This window comes from Lepidochelys kempii, chromosome 1 (genome assembly GCF_965140285.1).
Source record: "Lepidochelys kempii isolate rLepKem1 chromosome 1, rLepKem1.hap1, whole genome shotgun sequence".
NCBI classification, from domain to species: domain Eukaryota; kingdom Metazoa; phylum Chordata; order Testudines; family Cheloniidae; genus Lepidochelys; species Lepidochelys kempii.
The window spans coordinates 4,111,389-4,129,972 of record NC_136380.1 but is presented as its reverse complement, the minus strand read 5'-3'; the positions used below and the strand labels follow the sequence as shown (position 1 = coordinate 4,129,972).

At 47.9% G+C, this 18,584-nt stretch overlaps 1 protein-coding gene and 1 pseudogene across 1 annotated transcript; both read right to left on the bottom strand.

The window, feature by feature from the left end:
* Positions 1–2,721: 2,721 nt before the first annotated feature.
* Positions 2,722–3,657, bottom strand: LOC140915675 (olfactory receptor 51G2-like). Its single transcript, XM_073355794.1, has one exon. It carries the CDS (start codon positions 3,655–3,657, stop codon positions 2,722–2,724), a length of 936 nt encoding a protein of 311 aa, XP_073211895.1.
* Positions 3,658–17,148: 13,491 nt separating this feature from the next.
* Positions 17,149–18,084, bottom strand: LOC140915631 (olfactory receptor 51G2-like; annotated as a pseudogene).
* Between the last annotated feature and the right edge of the window lie 500 nt (positions 18,085–18,584).

Here is an 18,584-nt window from a genome sequence, read left to right as displayed (position 1 = left end):
GTCCTGCACTTAGGATGGAAGAATCCAATGCACCACTACAGACTAGGGACTGACTGGCTTGGCAGCAGTTCTGCAGAAATGGATCTAGGGGTTACAGTGGACGAAAAGCTGGATATGAGTCAACAGTGTGCCCTTGTTGCCAAAAAGTCCAATGGCATTTTGGGATGTATAAGTAGGGGCATTGCCAGCAGATCGAGGGACCTGATCATTCCCCTCTATTCAACATTGATGAGGCTTCATCTGGAGTACTGTGTCCAGTTTTGGGCCCCACACTACGAGAAGGAAGTGGAGAAATTGGAAAAAGTCCAGCAAAGGGCAACAAAAATGATTAGGGGTCTGGAACACATGACTTATGAGGAGAGGTTGAGGAAACTGGGATTGTTTAATCTGTGGAAGAGAAGAATGAGGGGGGATTTGATAGCTGCTTTCAACTACCTGAAAGGGGGTTCCAAAGGGGAAGGGTCTGGACTGTTCTCAGTGGTAGCAGATGACAGAACAAGGAGTAACGGTCTCAAGTTGCAGTGGGGGAGGTTTAGGTTGGATATTAGGAAAATCCTTTTCACTAGGAGGGTGGTGAAACACTGGAATGGGTTACCTAGGGAGGTGGTGGAATCTCTTTCCTTTGAGGTTTTTAAGATCAGACTTGACAAAGCCCTGGCTCGGATGATTTAGTTAGGGATTGGTCCTGTTTTGAGCAGGGGGTCGGACTAGATGACCTCCTGAGGTCCCTTCCAACCCTGATATTCTATGATTCTATGAACAGGGGTGGCACCAGTGCCAAATACAGAGGTAAAATAACCTCTTTACTTCTACTTGACAGTCCCCTAGTTGTACATCCCAGATTGCACAAGCTTTTTCAGCCATCGTGTTGCACTCGGAGGTCATGTTCCGCTCATTATCCACAATGACCCTCAAGTCTTTTTCAGTGTCACTGTTTCCCAGCATTGGGTCCCTCATCAGGTAAGGATGGCCAGCATCCCTTCTTCCAAGATGTATACCTTTACACAGAGCTCTATTAAAACACACATTGCTAAGGCATAGAGGGACAAATTGTATTGCCCAAGGTCACAGAAGGAATCTGTGGAAGAGCCTGGAACTGAAGCCAGTTTTTCTGATACCCAGGATAACACTTTAACCCCTGATCCATCCTTTCTCTCTGGGATTAATGGCTGAGCAGGGTGAAGCTGCCGGTTAAGCATACTGAGATGACCAGAAACTCAGGGAATTAAGCTTCGATGACATCATTAAACAGGAACCCAAGATCATTTCCTTTTCCAGATGATTACACTGAGTTATGCTTTCTCCTGAATCTACTGAGGGACAAATCCATTGGCCAGGGCCCATAAGAGGGTCATAGCAGACAAACAATTCCACATGAGCTCCCAGGATGTCTTTCTCCTCTGTCATTTCCAGTTTACCTTCAGCTGTATAAAAAGGGGCATAGAGAGTAGAAGTAGGGAAGACTGGGACGTGACTTGAAGACAGTATACAAGCACTTTCACAGGGATAAAATATCAGCCACAAATGGGCTCTTTAATCTAGCAGCGAAAGGTATAACAAGACTCAATGGGTGAAAATTGAAGCCAGACAAATTAAATTTGGAAATGAGGAAAACATTTTTAACAGTGAGGGTACTTAACCAGTGGAAAAAAGAGCCAAGGAAAGTGGTGGATTCTCCTGATACCTCCAGACCAAGACTGGATGCCTTCCTGGAAGATACACTTTAGATGAGCACAAGTGATGCGATAGTCAAGCACAAGTCACTGAGCTCAATACGAGGGCAACTGGGTTAAATTCTGCGGCTTGTGCTCTACAGGATGTCAGATTGGATCAGTTGTTATCTAATTGATTTGAACATACCCCCTTCTTTGTGTCTGTCAAAGTTCATGCTCCCCCCACCACATAAATATATATACTGATATATGCAGGGGCGAGGCTTCAATTGAATCAGTTTCAGTTTCTTTTTTTTTTCATTTGAGGGTTTTTTTGGTTCATGAATGAGCCTATAATCTGTTGGAATAAGAGCAAAAGCAGATCTGTGACTGTGGTAGCTGCTTACAATGAAAGGTGCACAACATGCCAGAGACAATGGATCCATGAGAAAATGGTTTTAAAATAAAAGGCAGATGTCACACGTCTACACTCATCTATCTCACTTTTCACAACAAGCTAAATTAGACATGCTTTGGTCTTGATATATATAGAGAGAACTGCCCCAATTTACATTCTTTTGGGAAGCCCCCCTTGACCCATCATTTCCCACTAAGCCCTACTCCATGCTCCTCCACTTCCCCAAACTCTGTCCCCAGGCCAGGCCAGAGCTGGGCTGTGGTAAGAGCTACCCAGGGAACCCAGGCCTCTGTGGTGAGCCCCTGACTCTCCAACTTACCTGGATTATATATCCTGGGGTCAGGAACACAGGCTGGTGGTTTCTCTCGGGCCTTCAAGTTACCTGTCCAGGGCAGATGGAGGGTCTGGGACTCCCCACAGTGGCACTGGTTGCTTGGAAAGCTCTTACCAAGGCCTGGCTCTGGCTTCCAGCCTGGAGCGGGGACAGAGGCTCAGATAAAAAGCAGAAGCAGGGGGTGGGAACTTGCGAGAAGAGATAGAACAGAGTGAGGGGCCTTGGGGGAAGAGAATTCAGGATGGAATGGGTGGCTGTGGCCCATGTTTTTCATCCCCCGTGTCACCAGTGAGGGAGCCAGCTGATTAACTGACCCTTCACTTGATGAACACTCTGATTATTCTCGCACGAAGATGTTTACTTTTCACACTGTACACAATTGGATGAATCAGGGGAGGAACCAGCCGGTAGACATAGCCCAGGAGAATCTGAAGCAAGTGAGAAGAGCTATTCCCGAATCTGTGTATCAGAGCCAGACCAATCTCTGGTATATAGAAGAGCAGGACGGCACAGAGGTGGGAGACACAGGTGTTCAGGGCCGTAAGGCACTCCATGGGGGATGCGACGCTCAGCACCGTTTTGATGATCATCACATAAGAGAGGAAGATGAGCAGCGAGTCCAAACCCATCGTTGAGATTGCAGCAGACAAGCCATAGATGTTATTCACTGTGATATCCGAACAAGCCATTTTCATGACGTCCTGGTGCAGACAATAGGAATGGGAGAGGACATTGGCTCCACAGTATTGGTATCGTTTAAGGAGAAAGGGGAGTGGGAATACTACGGCCACTGATCTTAGCACAAACACCAGTCCCATCTTTGCTACTCTCTGCGGAGTTAAGATGGAAGTATATCTCAGTGGGTTACAGATTGCAATGAAGCGGTCAAATGACATCAACAAAAGCACAGAGGATTCCATGCACTGAAGGGAGTGGATGAAGAAGAGCTGGGCAAAACACGCATCAAGGCTGATGTCCCTAGAGTTAAACAAGAATATGCCCAGTATCGTTGGTATGGTGGCTATCAATAAGCCAAGGTCTGTGATTGCCAACATGGAAAGGAAAATGTACATGGGTTCATGGAGGTTTGGATCTGTTTTTATAATGAACAGAATGACTGAATTTCCTACTATCGAAATGGCATACATTAAGCAAAAGGGGATAGAGATCCAGGGATGGACATCTTCCTGCCCAGGTGTTCCAGTGAGAAGGAACACTGCAGAATTTGATTTGGTGTCATTGACAGCTGACATAATGGACTGGGCAGGTCAGAGGAGTTTTGAACTTTTCTTCCTGAAAGGAAAAAGAACAGGATGATATTTAATGATATTTAATGAGACATCTTTCTGTTCTCAATGGAGGTCTAGAGACTCCCAGGAGCTCAATGAAGATGAGGAAAAACATTGTCTTGGATTTACACCACTGAAAGAAAGATAGGTACTGCCAGACTGGATCAGACCTGCAGTCCATCTAGCACAGTATCCAGTGGCCAGTTCCAGATTCATCAGAGGAAGGTGGAAGAAGTCCTCCAATATGCACCTATGAGATAACCTGCTCCCAGGGAAAATGCCCCCACGACAGCTACTCATTGGCCATATTTTGTGGTGTAAATCAGAAAGGTTAGAGCCCCTCCAAGACTATTTTTTAAAAAATCCTCCCAACTGTAATTGGATTTTATGGTTAGCCATATGAATTTCCAGTCCCCTTTGAATCTTGCTAAGGTCTTGGCACCATTGATACGTTGAGACTGGTAGTTCCATAGGCTACTTGAACACTGTGTAATTTTACAGTTGTGACCTTCCCAGAGACACCTTTTCTGGCCCTCCACTTCTGAGTGTGGTCCATTGTATCATGAAGTGTTCTAACACATGGGCTGTGCATGGTGAAAACGGTCATTATATTTTCCCCCCTGCTTTGAAGCTATTTATAAATGCATTTAATTGTCTCATTAATATCTTTTTTATTTTCTCCACTCCAGAGAGTTGCAGGGGGATTGCATTCATGACCCTGAGTATAAGCATTAGAAACAGCTTCTGGGTTCACTGAACAAAGAGTTAATAGCACAAACCCATTGTAAACAGTATTTGGAGTATTTCTGAAATGCTTTCTAAAGAAAAACCCATTAAGAAAGAAAGTTACCGCTGTTTCTTCCTGTAGAGAGTCCAACAACTCTGCTGCTGGCTTTCGATATACATGCATGTCCTGAAAGTTTGGTTTGTAATATTTGTCTTACAATGAAAAGATTTGGCATAATATTTACTTTAGCACACACATGTCAACCCATTCTTTTCCCTCTGATCTTTTTTCAGAGGTGATTTTTCAGGTTAGAGTGGGATTTAAAATGTAGCGTCTGTCACCTGGATTTCTTCAGAACCTGTAAAGATCAGTGTCTCAGCCCTCAATCAGTCGCTTGTCAGCAAACAGAAGTCTAGTAGCTCCTCTGTCCCTGGATTAATAGCTGACTGGTTCTCCACAGGTGATGTTCTGTCAGTCTGTAGCCTCTATCCGGGGTGGTAACAGGCATTGGGATCAGTATGTAAAATATACATTCCCTGAGATCTCACTTTCTAGTACATAGTAACCCCAGCAGCTGTTATTCAGGCATGATGAGGGTTTTCAGGAAGTGGATTTGAAAGTCAAATGCATGAGTATACATGGAAATGGAACTTCATTTCCCACATGAAAGTAGTCTGTTGTTCTCTCTCACTCGCTCTTTGACTGTCTATGTCCTGTATTCATAAAATATGTAGCACCCATGACCGGCATTGTGACAGACATGGAGCTGAGCTGCCATAATGAATGTGTATGTAAAACCCAGTTCTGGGGATGTTTGCTGTATATCTATATTGGGTTAGCTATTAGGATATTTATATGATGGCTATATTCATGAAACCAATATGGCTCATCTTAGTTTAATGGCAGGTGGCAGGAAAACGAGCAGGATGGGAAACAGCAGCTCAAGAAAAGCCATCTCTCAGTCAGCAATTCAGAGAGGTTGAGGGATCACACCAGAGCTACAATGTGGGAAGAGCCTATCAGACTCAGCCTGCCTGGGATCCCATCACTATGGGAGGGCTTGGGGTAAGACTGTTGTTTGAAAACTATCATTCTCCCAAGTTACACTTTATTCCTAATGTTCAGATTAAACAGTATTTTGGTTCAAAAAGTCTGGCGGTCACTCATCTCACCACTACTCACAGCCTTCCAGAGGGAAGAGCCACAGGTGCCAAACCCACTCAGACCTGTTTGGCAAACACAGTCAGCCTGCAGTGTGTTGTAGCCCAGGGCCCAGTCTGAGGGTGGGAGGATCGCAGAATTCCACCCCATGAGAGGGCAGGCTACAAGACCTGACAATGGCATGTCATAAAAATAAAGGGAAGGGTAACCCCCTTTCTGCATAGAATGCTATAAAATCCCTCCTGGCCAGAGGCAAAATCCTTTCACCTGTAAAGGGTTAAGAAGCTAAGGTAACCTCGCTGGCACCTGACCCAAAATGACCAATGAGGGGACAAGATACTTTAAAATCTGGATGGGGAAAAAGGCTTTCGTTTGTCTGTCTGTGTGATGCTTTTGTCAGGAACAGATCAGGAATGCAGCCTTCCAACTTCTGTTAAGTTAGTAAGCCATCGAGCTAGAAATGCATTCGATTTCCTTTTGTTTAATGACTGGTAAAATAAGCTGTGCTGGATGGAATGGATATTCCTGTTTTGTGTCGTTTTGTAACTTAAGGTTTTGCCTAGAGGGATTCTCCATGTTTTGAATCTAATTACCCTGTAAGGTATTTACCATCATGATTTTACAGAGGTGATTCTTTTACCTTTTCTTTAATTAAAATTCTTCTGTTAAGAACCTGATTGATTTTTCGTTGTTCTTAAGACCCAAGGGTTTGGATCTGTGTTCACCTGTACCAATTGGTAAGGATTCTTATCAAGCCTTCCCCAGGAAAGGGGTTGTTGGGCTTGGGGGGATATTTTGGGGGAAGATGTCTCCAAGTGGGCTCTTTCCCTGTTCTTTGTTTAAACCGCTTGGTGGTGGAAGCATAGGGTTCAAAGACAAGGCAAAGTTTGTACCTTGGGGAAGTTTTTAACCTAAGCTGGTAAGAATAAGAGTAGGGGGTCTTTCATGCAGGTCCCCACATCTCTACCCTAGAGTTCAGAGTGGGGAAAGAACCTTGACATGATGCCTCTGTAACTGGAACCCCTTCAGAAATCCCGATTCAAGGCATCAGGGTTTTAACACCCCAAGCTCAGGTTTCTGTGTAGCTTGAATAACGCACTGAGCAACTTGGGCACATGCAGGGGAGGGGGGGCTTCCCAAGCTATCTAGTGCTGCCTGCCCTCCAGCCCCGTTACTGAATCACTCTGACAGCCCGGCTGAGTTCACTGCGGTGACACAGAACATCTTTAAATTTAAACAGCTTTCAGCCTTTCCCCTTCACTTCGCATTGTAAAGATTGTGAAACCTGCCAACGTACCCAGTTCCTGCTCGGCGTGGAGCTGCTGGCACCAGAGGTCTTCACCCTGAAGGACAAGGCGTCATCAGAGAGGTCGCACAGGCAGCAGGCAGTATCTGTTCTGATAAGAAGGCAACTGCCTTTATGAAGCATGTTCGCACAGCCCCTGGGGGGCCACTTGGCCATCAGGGAACCTCAGCTACTTGGCCTCGTGTGCTCCAGCTTTAACGTCTCACACAACTGATGGCAAACTGCAGGGGGCCAAATCACAGGGGATGCTCAGTGATGCTGCCCAAGTGGACTGTAGCACAAGCCCTGCTGCAGGCTCTATTCCTGGAATCTGGGCTTGTCATCACTGTTCGTTTCATCCTGATTAGTCACAGGGCTACCTGGGGTGCAGCCGAGTGGTAACGATGATGCTGTCACAAATGTGATCTCACTGTAATAATAATAATAATAATAATAATATAGGACCAGATTTCTCCCCAGCAGGCCCCATTCCTGCATTACAAACATAGGGTGCAGGCCAGGGTGGGGAGATTCTACCATGCTCCCTACCTGGAAATTTCCCTCAGATCATTCCAGGAGGGGTCGTCCCTTCCCTTCTCCCTGAGGCATAACACAGGGCCCCAGGATCCAGGGGTCCCTGAAGTTATACACAGATCTCAGTGATCCACTGTGAGCAAGACCTACACACCCACAATCTCTGTGCCTCCTCAAATGCTCCTGGAAGCTCCCCAGCTCTCTCATAGCATAGGTTCATCAGAGATGAGCTACCAGGGTCTGTCACAATAGCCACCACTCACTGGATCTCCTTAAGGGTCATTGCACAGGATTTAGGGGGTGCACAGAGAGCTGATGGGCAATATACCCCAGCCATAGACTGGTCAGGAGATTTTGACCTTTGCATAGCTAGAATGCAGCCATAGACTCTGTCAGTGCAACCTTCATTTATGTTACGAGGCAGAGGCAGATGAAAAGCCTCCAATTTCTCTTGGAGATCCAGGCAGCTGCAGCTGGGCAGCATCATGGCACCTGACCTTTCAGAGAAAAATTATCTGTTTGCTATGAAAACTCACCCCTAAAAAGTGAAGTCCCAATCTTTCTCATGTGGGAGCTGTTGCATACCCCTAATCATGGGGGGGGGGGAGGGATAGCTCAGTGGTTTGACCATTAGCCTGCTAAACCCAGGGTTGTGAGTTCAATCCTTGAGGGGACCATTTGGTATCTGGGGCAAAAATTGGGGCTTGGTCCTGCTTTGAGCAGGGGGTTGGAGCAGATGACCTCCTGAGGTCCCTTCCAACCATGGTATTCCATGATTTGTGCTGACCTTTTCCCATTCCTAATAGATCTTTTTCAGAGGGGGCAACCACATCTGCACACAGTATTCAAGATGTGGACATACCATGGATTTATATAGAGGCAATGTGATTTGTCTTATATGTGATATGTCAGATATGTCTTCTGTCTTATCTATCCCTTTCCTAATGTTTCCCAACATGGCCTATGGCTGGAGCACCGAGCTCCCACATCCTGGAGAACCCAGAGCCTCTTCATCATCTACGGCTGGAGCCCTGAGTTTCCTTATACACCCTCTGGTTGGAGAAGCCCTTGGCTAGCCGGAGCCTCCCCAGCCATGTCACACCTCCTCGCCTGAGACCTCAATCCACCCCATGGGAAAAGCAAGTCTCTTTCCGAAGAACCTGACCATTTTATATGTGCCATCCAGATTCCAGGGCAGGTGAGGAGGCAGTTCTAAGTCTGCCCCCAATATTCATGATAATTGTATCATTATATGATTATCATATAGTTATAATGCATCTTGTATAAAATGTGTCTTGTGAGGTATCTATAAAAATGTTATGATTTGCAGAATATAATAATCCTATTTTTGTGCATGTATCATTTTTGTATCAGAAGTCAAGAATATTGACTATGTGGCTGTATTCAAATGTAGTAATGTCTGGGTGACACCCACTAGTGTGGCTTATAGGGCTAACCTGCTTGCTTGCCTATATATCTTTTCTTATGGATTTCTTTTTGCCTTATGATTTTAATTATTTGTTTTATTATAATAGGTTATAATAGGTTTATATTAAAGTAATTTGGCTGTAACACAAGGGACTTACAGGCCACATCCTGTATGTTGAGCTAAGGCAAAGTTAGCATACAAACGTCTGGGACCTTTCATCCAGATAGCAAAGGTGGCTCACATATGTTTGGGACCTTTCACCTAGATAAATGGTGATGAGCTAAAGCATGAAGTCCACAAATGATGTATTAAAGCAGGTTGGCCTAGAGGCTTTCCCAAGTCCATACAATTTTAAACTTAACAGGTACATCACAACTTGGAAAAAAACATGAAATAACCGGTTAGGACAGAAATAACAAATGTGATACTGTCAGGGTTCCTTCCCCACTCTGAACTCTGGGGTACAGATGTGGGGACTCGCATGAAAGACCCCCTAAGCTTATTTCTATCAGCTTAGGTTAAAAACTTCCCAAAGGCACAAAATCTTTGCCCTTGGACTAGGGTATGCTGCAATCCCCCCAAACCCTTACACTCCCTTTCCTTGGGAGGCTTGAGAATAAACAAGTTGAGCACAGACCAGCTTGGGTTTCTTAGGATCCTAAAAACCCAATCAGATTCTTAAAAAAACAGAAATTTGTTAGAAGAACAAAACAAAGATAAAAGAAACACTCTGGAAAATTAGAATGGAAGATAATCTCACAGGCAGTCAGATAAAAAACATAGAGAACCACTCTAGGCAAAACCTTAAATTACAAAAAGACACAAAAACAGGAATACACATTCCCTCCAGCAGAGCGAATTTACAAGCCAAAACAAAGAAAACCTAACGCATTTTCTAGTTAGATTACTTACTAACTTTACAGGAGTTGGAGGGCTTGCATCCTTGATCTGTTCACGGCAAAGGTATACACACAGACAGACAAAAGGCTTTTTCCCCCCATCCAGATCTGAAAGTATCTTGTCCCCTCATTGGTCATTTTGGGTTGGGTACCAGCGAGGTTACCTTAGCTTCTTAGCCCTTTACAGGTGAAAGGATTTTGCCTCTGGCCAGGAGGGATGTTATAGCTCTGTATACAGAAAGGTGGTTACCCTTCCCCTTATATTTATGACAGATACCTAACCAAAAAAGGGCCATGGTAATGAATTGACATATATGATAATAAATTGAGATCATTAGTATAGTAACCTACAGGAAAAAGACACTCCAACAGTAGTAAGATAAAGAAATACAAACAAGGAAAAGGGGAAAAATCCCCTATTGAAGATGGATCAAACATAATGGCCTTAGCGTAACATATTATAAAAGTGGCATCCCATCCTAGGGGCAGTGGGAGAAGGAGATGTAGTCCGTGGGAGATGCCAGAATGATGGCCACTGGTGATGATGGGGAAGGTGATGATGATGAGGAAGATAATGGCTAACACTTCAGGTTGTTTTAAATGGGATGGTGGGAGTATATGAAAGTGCAGATGTACATTCTGTAGTATCTATCTATTTTATTAAGTTGGGATATTTGTGACTGTGCTAAATGTATTAATAATCTATATTTGTCAATATTAAAGAGTTCCTATAATGTGAGTGTCCTAACTGTGCACATCGGGGTTCCCAAATACAGAATAATTTAAATAATACTGTACCTGATTTGGGGACTAGAACCTGTCAACCCTCAAAGTGATAACTGGGGATTCTTAAGTAATCTATATAATTAATACACAATTTAAAGATCAGGCAACACTAGCAAAATGCTTCCAGTCTAGATAGCTGGTTGTGAAGGGCCTTTTCAGGGTAATGGGCCATTAATGGAAACAATAGACCTTAGGAGAAGCTTATCCCCCACCTGGTGAGCCTTCCTGAGAATGCTCTGGACAGCCTATGGATAATGGCTGCTATGACTCAGCAGGGCATGCAAAGGCATGTTACCAGATCACATGACACTATACTTCCTTGACCATGGAATGCTGTTCCAGGAAGAAAGACTCCTGAGCAGAGATGGGGTCCACTTATTGAGGCAGGGGAAGAGCATATTTGGATACGGACTGGATAACCTAATGAAAGGGGCTTTAAACTAGGTTCAGGTGACCAAAGCCCACAGGTAAGTCAAAAACACGGAGACCTAGGAGAAGGGACAGAATTTGGGGGGAGCATGGGCTGTAATAGCAGGAATAAAAGAGAGACAAGACAGAACTTGGGGGGGGGGGGAGAATCAAATCAGTATCTTAGATGCCTATATACTAATGCGAGAAGTATGGGGAACAAGCAGGAAGAACTCATAGTCTTAGTAAATAAAAACATATATAACATAGCTGACATTACAGAAACTTGGTGAGATAATACCCATGACTGGACCATTGGTATAGAACATGTGACAGGATCAGGACAGATGGCTACAGAAAAGTGGTCCTATTGAGATCCTGGAAGTGGGCGAGTGGAAGCCCGCTCATTGCTAAAGGACCTCCTCCAGCCTAAGGGGAGGATCCACAGGTTCAGTTTTCCAAATAATTATGGGGGACAGCTAAAGATAAAACAGAGACAGGAGTGAGGTCACAGGGCTAAGCGAAGGGAACATGACGGGGACACTGAGCAGAGAATCCTGGACAGCACCCACTGCTCCTCGAAGGTGTCTAGTGAAGGGAGCCAGTGGATGCCACCCAGAGGAACTCTACCCAGATGCGTGAGTGGACTGAAGATCAGAAATAGGGCTTGCAGTCTCAGAAAACCCCATCAGCCAACCTCCTCTCTCTGGTCTTTTAGATGGCTATTTTGGCAAGTGCTAGGAGGAGGCTGACAAGGAGGTCCCACAACTTTGTGGGGCCATGGATGAGGAGTATGTATATAAGGAGGTGAGGAGAAAAGTGCAGCCAAAAACGTCAAAGGATGTCTAAGAGAAGCTGGAATAGGGGATGCAACCTGGTGCATTCCAGGTGTTCCAGGGTCTCCCTGATGCCTCAGAAGGGGCAGGTGTCCGGGACAGGGGTGAACCATGCCAAGAAAACTCCCGTGATCACAGCTCCGTGAAGGAGTCACCAACTTACATCTCCGGTGGGCCTCAGGACCAGGGTGGAGTACCAGCATTCCTCACCCTCCAGAGGTGGAAAGAGGTTCCCCCCACTTTATGCCAGAATGGGACACGAGAGTGAGGACATGAAGGGTGTGGAGCACAAGCGTGTACAGATGTTTCCTCAGTGCAGTCCGGGTTGCAGCTGGCCCACGGTGAAGGGGTGGGATGGCCGGGTGAGGCCACGGGGCAGGAGCCTGATGAGAAGGTCCGGAGGGTCTGGGGTGTAGGCTGGGTGGGGGGCACCCTCTCTCAGGACCCGGTTGAGGTAGGCCCGAGCAGTGGGCGGTAAAGTGGGCCTCACATCCTGAAGTACACACCGGGGAGTACAAGGTCTGGAGAGCCCCATGCACTGACTGAGCATCAGGGGATCCAGACAGTCTCCCTGGTCACAGTCCAGGAGGTCTCCAAGTCTAATGACTTCTGCCGGGACAAGCCTCTGTTGCACCGAGGGAGACTCCACCACATGCACATGGAGCTGGGGGTTGTGTAGCAGGGGCTCTGCAAGGAGATCTGCCCCCTCGGTGGCTGCCACAGCCCTGGTCTCTGAGACCAGTTTCCAGATCTGGAGAAGGTCCTGGTAGAAGACCAGCAGCCCAGAGAGGTCTCACAGAGGACCTCTCAGATGGATATAAAGGAGATGCCGGTTGTTTCAAAGCCCTCAGAGGAGGCACAGGGTGCTCTCCATGCCAGACTACCTGCACCAAAAAGGAGCCTCTGCAGGGCCAGGAGGCAGAAGATGTGGACCTGAATGCACAGGCTCTTCAGGCCCGGTCCTCCCTCCTCTAGGGGTAGGTGGAGGACCCCTGCATAGACCCTGTGCGGTCCTCAACAAAAGAACTCCAGAACCATCCTCTGGAGACCATCCGGGGCTAGGACCAGGGTGTTGAGCCAGTGTCAGAGCAGGGACAGGACTAGCTGGTTGAGCACCAGTGCTCTCCCTTGCAGGGAGAGGCACCAGAGTAGTCCCATCCACCTCTGCAGCCACTCAGGCACCCTGCCCTCCAACCCCAGCCAGTTCTCTGGCGGAGATGGATGCATGGCAGAAAGGTAAATGCCAAGATAGAGCAGTGGACCCGAGTTCCACCGGATGGCTTGAAGCATGGGTGGGAGGGAGCTCGCCTGCCACCTGTTCCTGACCACCAGGCCAGAGCTCTTGACCCAGTTGACCCAGGTGGAGGAGGCCGCTAAGTAGATGGCCTGGCAGGCCTCCACCCACACCAGTCGCCCGGGTCCTGGACCATGAGGAGCCTGTCATCGGCGTACTCCAACAGGACAAGTCACAGCTCCGGCTCCCAGAGCGCCAACCCCATCAACCTCCTGCAGAGGAGACAGAGGAAGGGCTTGATTGCCAGAGCGTACAGCTGGCCTGACAGTGGACACCCCTGATGCACCGTTCGCCCAAAGCTGACTGGTTCACGGAAGGGGGTCACAGAAGCCATGGATAGGCCGAAACAGCCAGACTCTCGATCCCTTTACCCTCCCCCAAAATGGCCTTCACAGCCCAGAGGATTTGATAAAAGTCCCCCCAGAGTTGGAGAGTAAGCTGCACGTTATTCGGGGACCCACGGTCATCCTAGAGAAACTCTTGAAGGTCCTTTCACAGTCTATCAGGGCGCGGGGTCACGGGCCTCTGGCCATCCTCTGGCGTGGACCCTGTCATAGCTCAATGGCCAACCGAGATGGTCAGGAAGGGGGCGGACCCCCAGCATGGCGCCCAATGTGCAGGCACCACGCAGCCCGCCTCAGACCCCGGCTCAGTAGGGGGCAGTGGAGGGAAAATAGCAGCCCCTACGGGGTTGGAACAGAGGAAATGAAGACCCCTCCCCGGGGGTCATCCACTGGCAAGGGGAATGAGACAACCCCAGGGGCGGCAGCACCAAGGGAGGTGGAAGGGAGGGAGATGGTGTTAGCAGGGGTGAGGGCGGGGCAGGGATCAGGAGCTGAATCAGGGAGAGGGATGGAATCAGGATCGTGGGCCCCAGCATCTGAGCTACCAGGGGGGTGGCACCTCTCGGTCAGGCTCAGCTGTCAGGGGAATGGGAAGGAAGCCCTCGGTGATGCTAGGCTCTTGCTCCATAGCGGGTGCTGCAGCCACGGCATTGATGGATGGAGAATCAGCAGCAGGGCCCCTACCTGGGAAGGAGGTCGGCTGCCCTGCATCAGTGAGGGGTACCCGGGTGACTCAGGGCCCGGCCGCGTGGCACTGACCGTCACCTCAGTGGGCTCGGTGACTGTTAGAGAGGTGCCACAGAATCATAGACTATCAGGGTTGGATATCTGAGGAGGTCATCTAGTCCAACCCCCTGCCCAGAGCAGGACCAATCCCCACCTAAATCATTCCAGCCAGGGCTTTCTCAAGCCTGACCTTAAAAATATCTAAGGAAGGAGATTCCACCACCTCCCTAGGTAACCCATTCCAGTGCTTCACCACCCTCCTAGTGAAAAAGTTTTTTTTTCCCTAATATCCAATCTAAACCTCCCCCACTGCAACTTGAGACCATTACTCCTTGTCCTGTCATCTGCTACCACTGAGAACAGTCTAGACCCATCCTCCTTGGAACCACCTCTCAGGTAGTTGAAAGCAGCTATCAAATCCCCCCTCATTCTTCTCTTCCGCAGACTAAACAATCCCAGCTCCCTCAGCCTCTCCTCATAACTCATGTGTTCCAGTCCCCTAATCATTTTTGTTGCCCTCCGCTGGACTCTTTCCAATTTTTCCACATCCTTCTTGTAGTGTGGGGCCCAAAACTGGACACAGTACTCCAGTTGAGGCCTCACCAATGTCAAATAGGAGGGAATGATCACATCCCTCCATCTGCTGGCAATGCCCCTACTTATACAGCCCAAAATGGCATTAGCCTTCTTGGCAACAAGGGCACACTGTTGACTCACATCCAGCTTCTCATCCACTGTAACCCCTAGGTCCTTTTCTGCTGAACTGCTGCCTAGCCATTCAGTCCCTAGTCTGTAGCTGTGCATGGGATTCTTCCGTCCTAAGTGCAGGACTGTGCACTTGTCCTTGTTGAAACTCATCAGATTTCTAATTTGTCCAGGGCCCTCTGTATCCTATCCTTACCTTCCAATGTATCTACCACTCCTCCCTGTCATCTGTGGCTGGGCAGGTGGAAGTGTCCAGGGGCTTCCCGAAAGTGAGAGTGGGAGCAGTGGTCGTGGGAATGGGGGTCAGTGTAAAGTCGCCTGGATCAAGGCCTGCTAGCAGAGGGTTGCCTTCCCCCTGAGTGACCGGGGTCAGACCCAGGGCCTCGATCTCCTCGAATATGGAGAAGTCACCCACCGCCCCAGGGACATCTCTGCTGGCACCCCAGACCACAGGACCAGCCTTCCAGTTATCTGAGCGGTGACAGGCCCAGCTGGATTGTCTGTTGCACCAGCAGAGAGCAGGGATGGCAAGGAGACAGTTACAGAGGTTTGATTCCCTAGTCTGATTTGTTTCTTCCCCTGCCTCAACAGAGTTTAGAGTAGCATGCGGGCTGAGCTGACCTTCGCCCATTGGTAATGACTTACAAGAGCACAGCACACTCTGCCCAAGTCCTGCAGGTGGGTGCCATCCTACAGTGAACATAAGAACATAAGAATGGCCATACTGGGTCAGAACAAAGGTCCATCCAGCCCAGTATCCTGTCTGCCGACAGTGGCCAATGCCAGGTGCCCCAGAGGGAGTGAACCTAACAGGTAATGATCAAGTGCCCCCTGGTGGCCTGAGCTAGACAGTCAGGCACCCTGCCTTTCCTTCTAAGATCCTTGCAATGACTTACTCTCAGCCTGGAATATTTAAAACAAGAGCCCCCTTTGAGGAGTTATATTTATTCGGTCTTCTCTAAAGAACAGATTCTCCTACCTTTCGGCCCCATCTTCCTCCTTTACTCATGAGCCCCCGCCCCCAGCGACCTCCTTGCTGCGGTCTGCATTGCTTTAGGCTTGATGCATTTCCTGCTCCTCCTTTTCCCTGAGGCCCCACCCCCTGCTCTTCCTCTTTTCCTGATGATCCACCCCCCTGATCAGACCTCAGCTTGATTTTGGTAAGAGCTGCCCAGGGAGCCACTGTGGAGAGCCCAGACTCACCAACTTCCCTGGTTTGAACATCCTGCGGGGTGGGGGCTTCTCTTGGGCAGTTTTTATCATGGCCCGTCTCTGGTTTCTGACCTGGACAGGGGATGGAGCCTTCGGTAATGAGGAGGATCAGGGAATGGGATCTCAGGGGAGACGACAAGAGGCAGGGGCTTGGTCACAGTGGGGACGGGGCTCTTCCATGTGTCCCGCTTTTGCCTTTTGAGTGGTGGTCAACCTACAATGAATGTGCTGGACTGGGATAGGAGCTAGCTGCATCTTTGTTGGGGAGTTGAGGCCCGTTTCCACCCCTTTGCATTGCTGGGGCAGCACAAACTGAGGGGAGGAGGAGGGAATCTGGCCCTGAGTCTCTTGCTAGGTCTCCTGTGTGTCAGACCCTCACTCGCACACGCACCTCTGCCCTGCCTTGGTGGGGAGTGGGCTCAGCAGGTGTGTGGTGTGCAGAGCCATCAATGGGTGAGCTTGGGGCGCTGTGTGAATGGCTTCTCCTGGGGCTCTGACATTAATCATGTCTCTGATACGACTCAGTCACAAGCACCTGGCTGAGGGCGTGGGGGAAGGGTGGGTGTCCGTGCCCCTTGAATAGCCCCTGTCCATCGCTGGTGCAGCCCTCATTGATATTGCAGCACCCAGAGCTCTTGGGAAGGGCCAGGACTGTGACTGCAGAACAGGCTTGCAGCTTTTTGCATGGCCCCTTGTTTTTTAACTGGACACAGAACAGCTAAAGACCGGGTGTAATAGGAAACAACCTCCACGTTCCTTCTCTTTATTGACTGCATCAACAAGAATAGTGAGATTGGAGCAGCCACCGATGTGGCTTTTTATTAGCCAACATCTCACCTGTCCCCTGGTTCTCCATGAACACATTCAATTTTTAAATGTTGCTGCCTGCCTTGGTTTGCTTCCACCAGTGCATTGCCCTCCCTCAACAGTGTTTGGGGACAGCCCATCACCCATTGCTCCAGGTCTTAGACGCCATGTGAACCACCCTCTACACAGTGGAGATCAGTAGCTCATGTCTTCTCAGATGTAAGTGTCCAGGATGGAATAGGTGGCCCATGTTTTTCATGTCCAGTGTCAACAGTTCTGGATCCAGGTGATAAACTGACCCTTTATTTCATGAACACCCTGATTATTCTCGCACAAAGGTGTTTGCTTTTCACACTGTACACGATTGGGTTCATCAGAGGTGGGACCAGCAGGTAGACATAGCCCAGGAGAATCTGAAGCAAGTGAGAAGAGCTATAGCCGAATCTGTGTATCACAGACAAGCCAATTTCTGGTGTGAAGAACAGCAGGACAGCACAGAAGTGGGAGACACAGGTGTTCAGGGCCCTAAGGCACTCCATGGGGGACGCGATGCTCAGCACTGTTTTAATGATCATCACATAAGAGAGAAAGATAAGCAACAAATCCAAACCAATGGTTAAGAGTTTAACAGACAAGCCATAGATGCTGTTGACTGTGATGTCTGAACAAGCCATCTTCATGACCTCCTGGTGCAGACAGTAGGAATGGGAGAGGACATTGTCTCGACAGTATCAGAACTGTTTCAGGAGAAAGGGGAGTGGGAATATTAGGGCCATCCATCTTAGCACAAACACCAGTCCCATTTTGGCTATTCTCAGTGGAGTTAAGATGGAAGCATATCTCAGTGGGTTACAGATCGCAACAAAACGGTCAAAGGCCATCAGCAACAGCATGGAGAATTCAGTTAATGAAAGTGAGTGGATGAAGAAGACCTGGGCAAAACAGACATCCAGGCTGATCTCCCTAGAGTTAAACAAGTATATGCCCAGTATCGTTGGCATGGTGGATAGCAATAAACCAAGGTCTGTGATGGCCAACATGGAAAGGAAAATGTACATGGGCTCATGGAGGCTTTGATCAGTTTTTATAATGAACAGAATGACTGAATTTCCTACTATTGAAATAACATACATGAAGCAGAAGGAGATAGAGACCCAGAGGTAGACATCTTCCTGCCCAGGTATCTCTGTGAGAAGGAACACTGCAAAGTTGAATTTAGTGTCATTGACAGATGACATAATATACCAGGCTGGTCTGAGGAGTTTTGAGCTTTCCTTCCTGAAAAGAAAAAGAAAAGGAGAATAGATAATATTTAATGAGACATCTTTCTGATCTCAATGGAAGACTAGAGACTCTCAGGAGCTAAAGAAGATCAGCAAAAATATTTTCTTGGATTTTCACCACCAAGAAGAAGATAGGCATTGCCAGATGGTATCAGACCTGTAGTCAATATAGCTGAGTATCCAGGGGCCAGTTCCAGATGCTTCAGAGGAAGCTCCAAGAAGCTTTGCAATAGTCAGCTATGACATAACTTGCTCCCAGGGAATGTTTTCCCCTGACACCCACTAATTAGAGACATATTTTGTGGTATAAATCAGGAAGGTTTAAAGCCCTTACAAGACCCTTTTAAAAACTCTCATTACTGTAATAGAATTTTCTGCTTAGCCATATGAACATCCCATCCCTCTTTGAATCTCTCTGAATATAGCTCAAGTAGAGTAGGGACGTTAGTGGACGA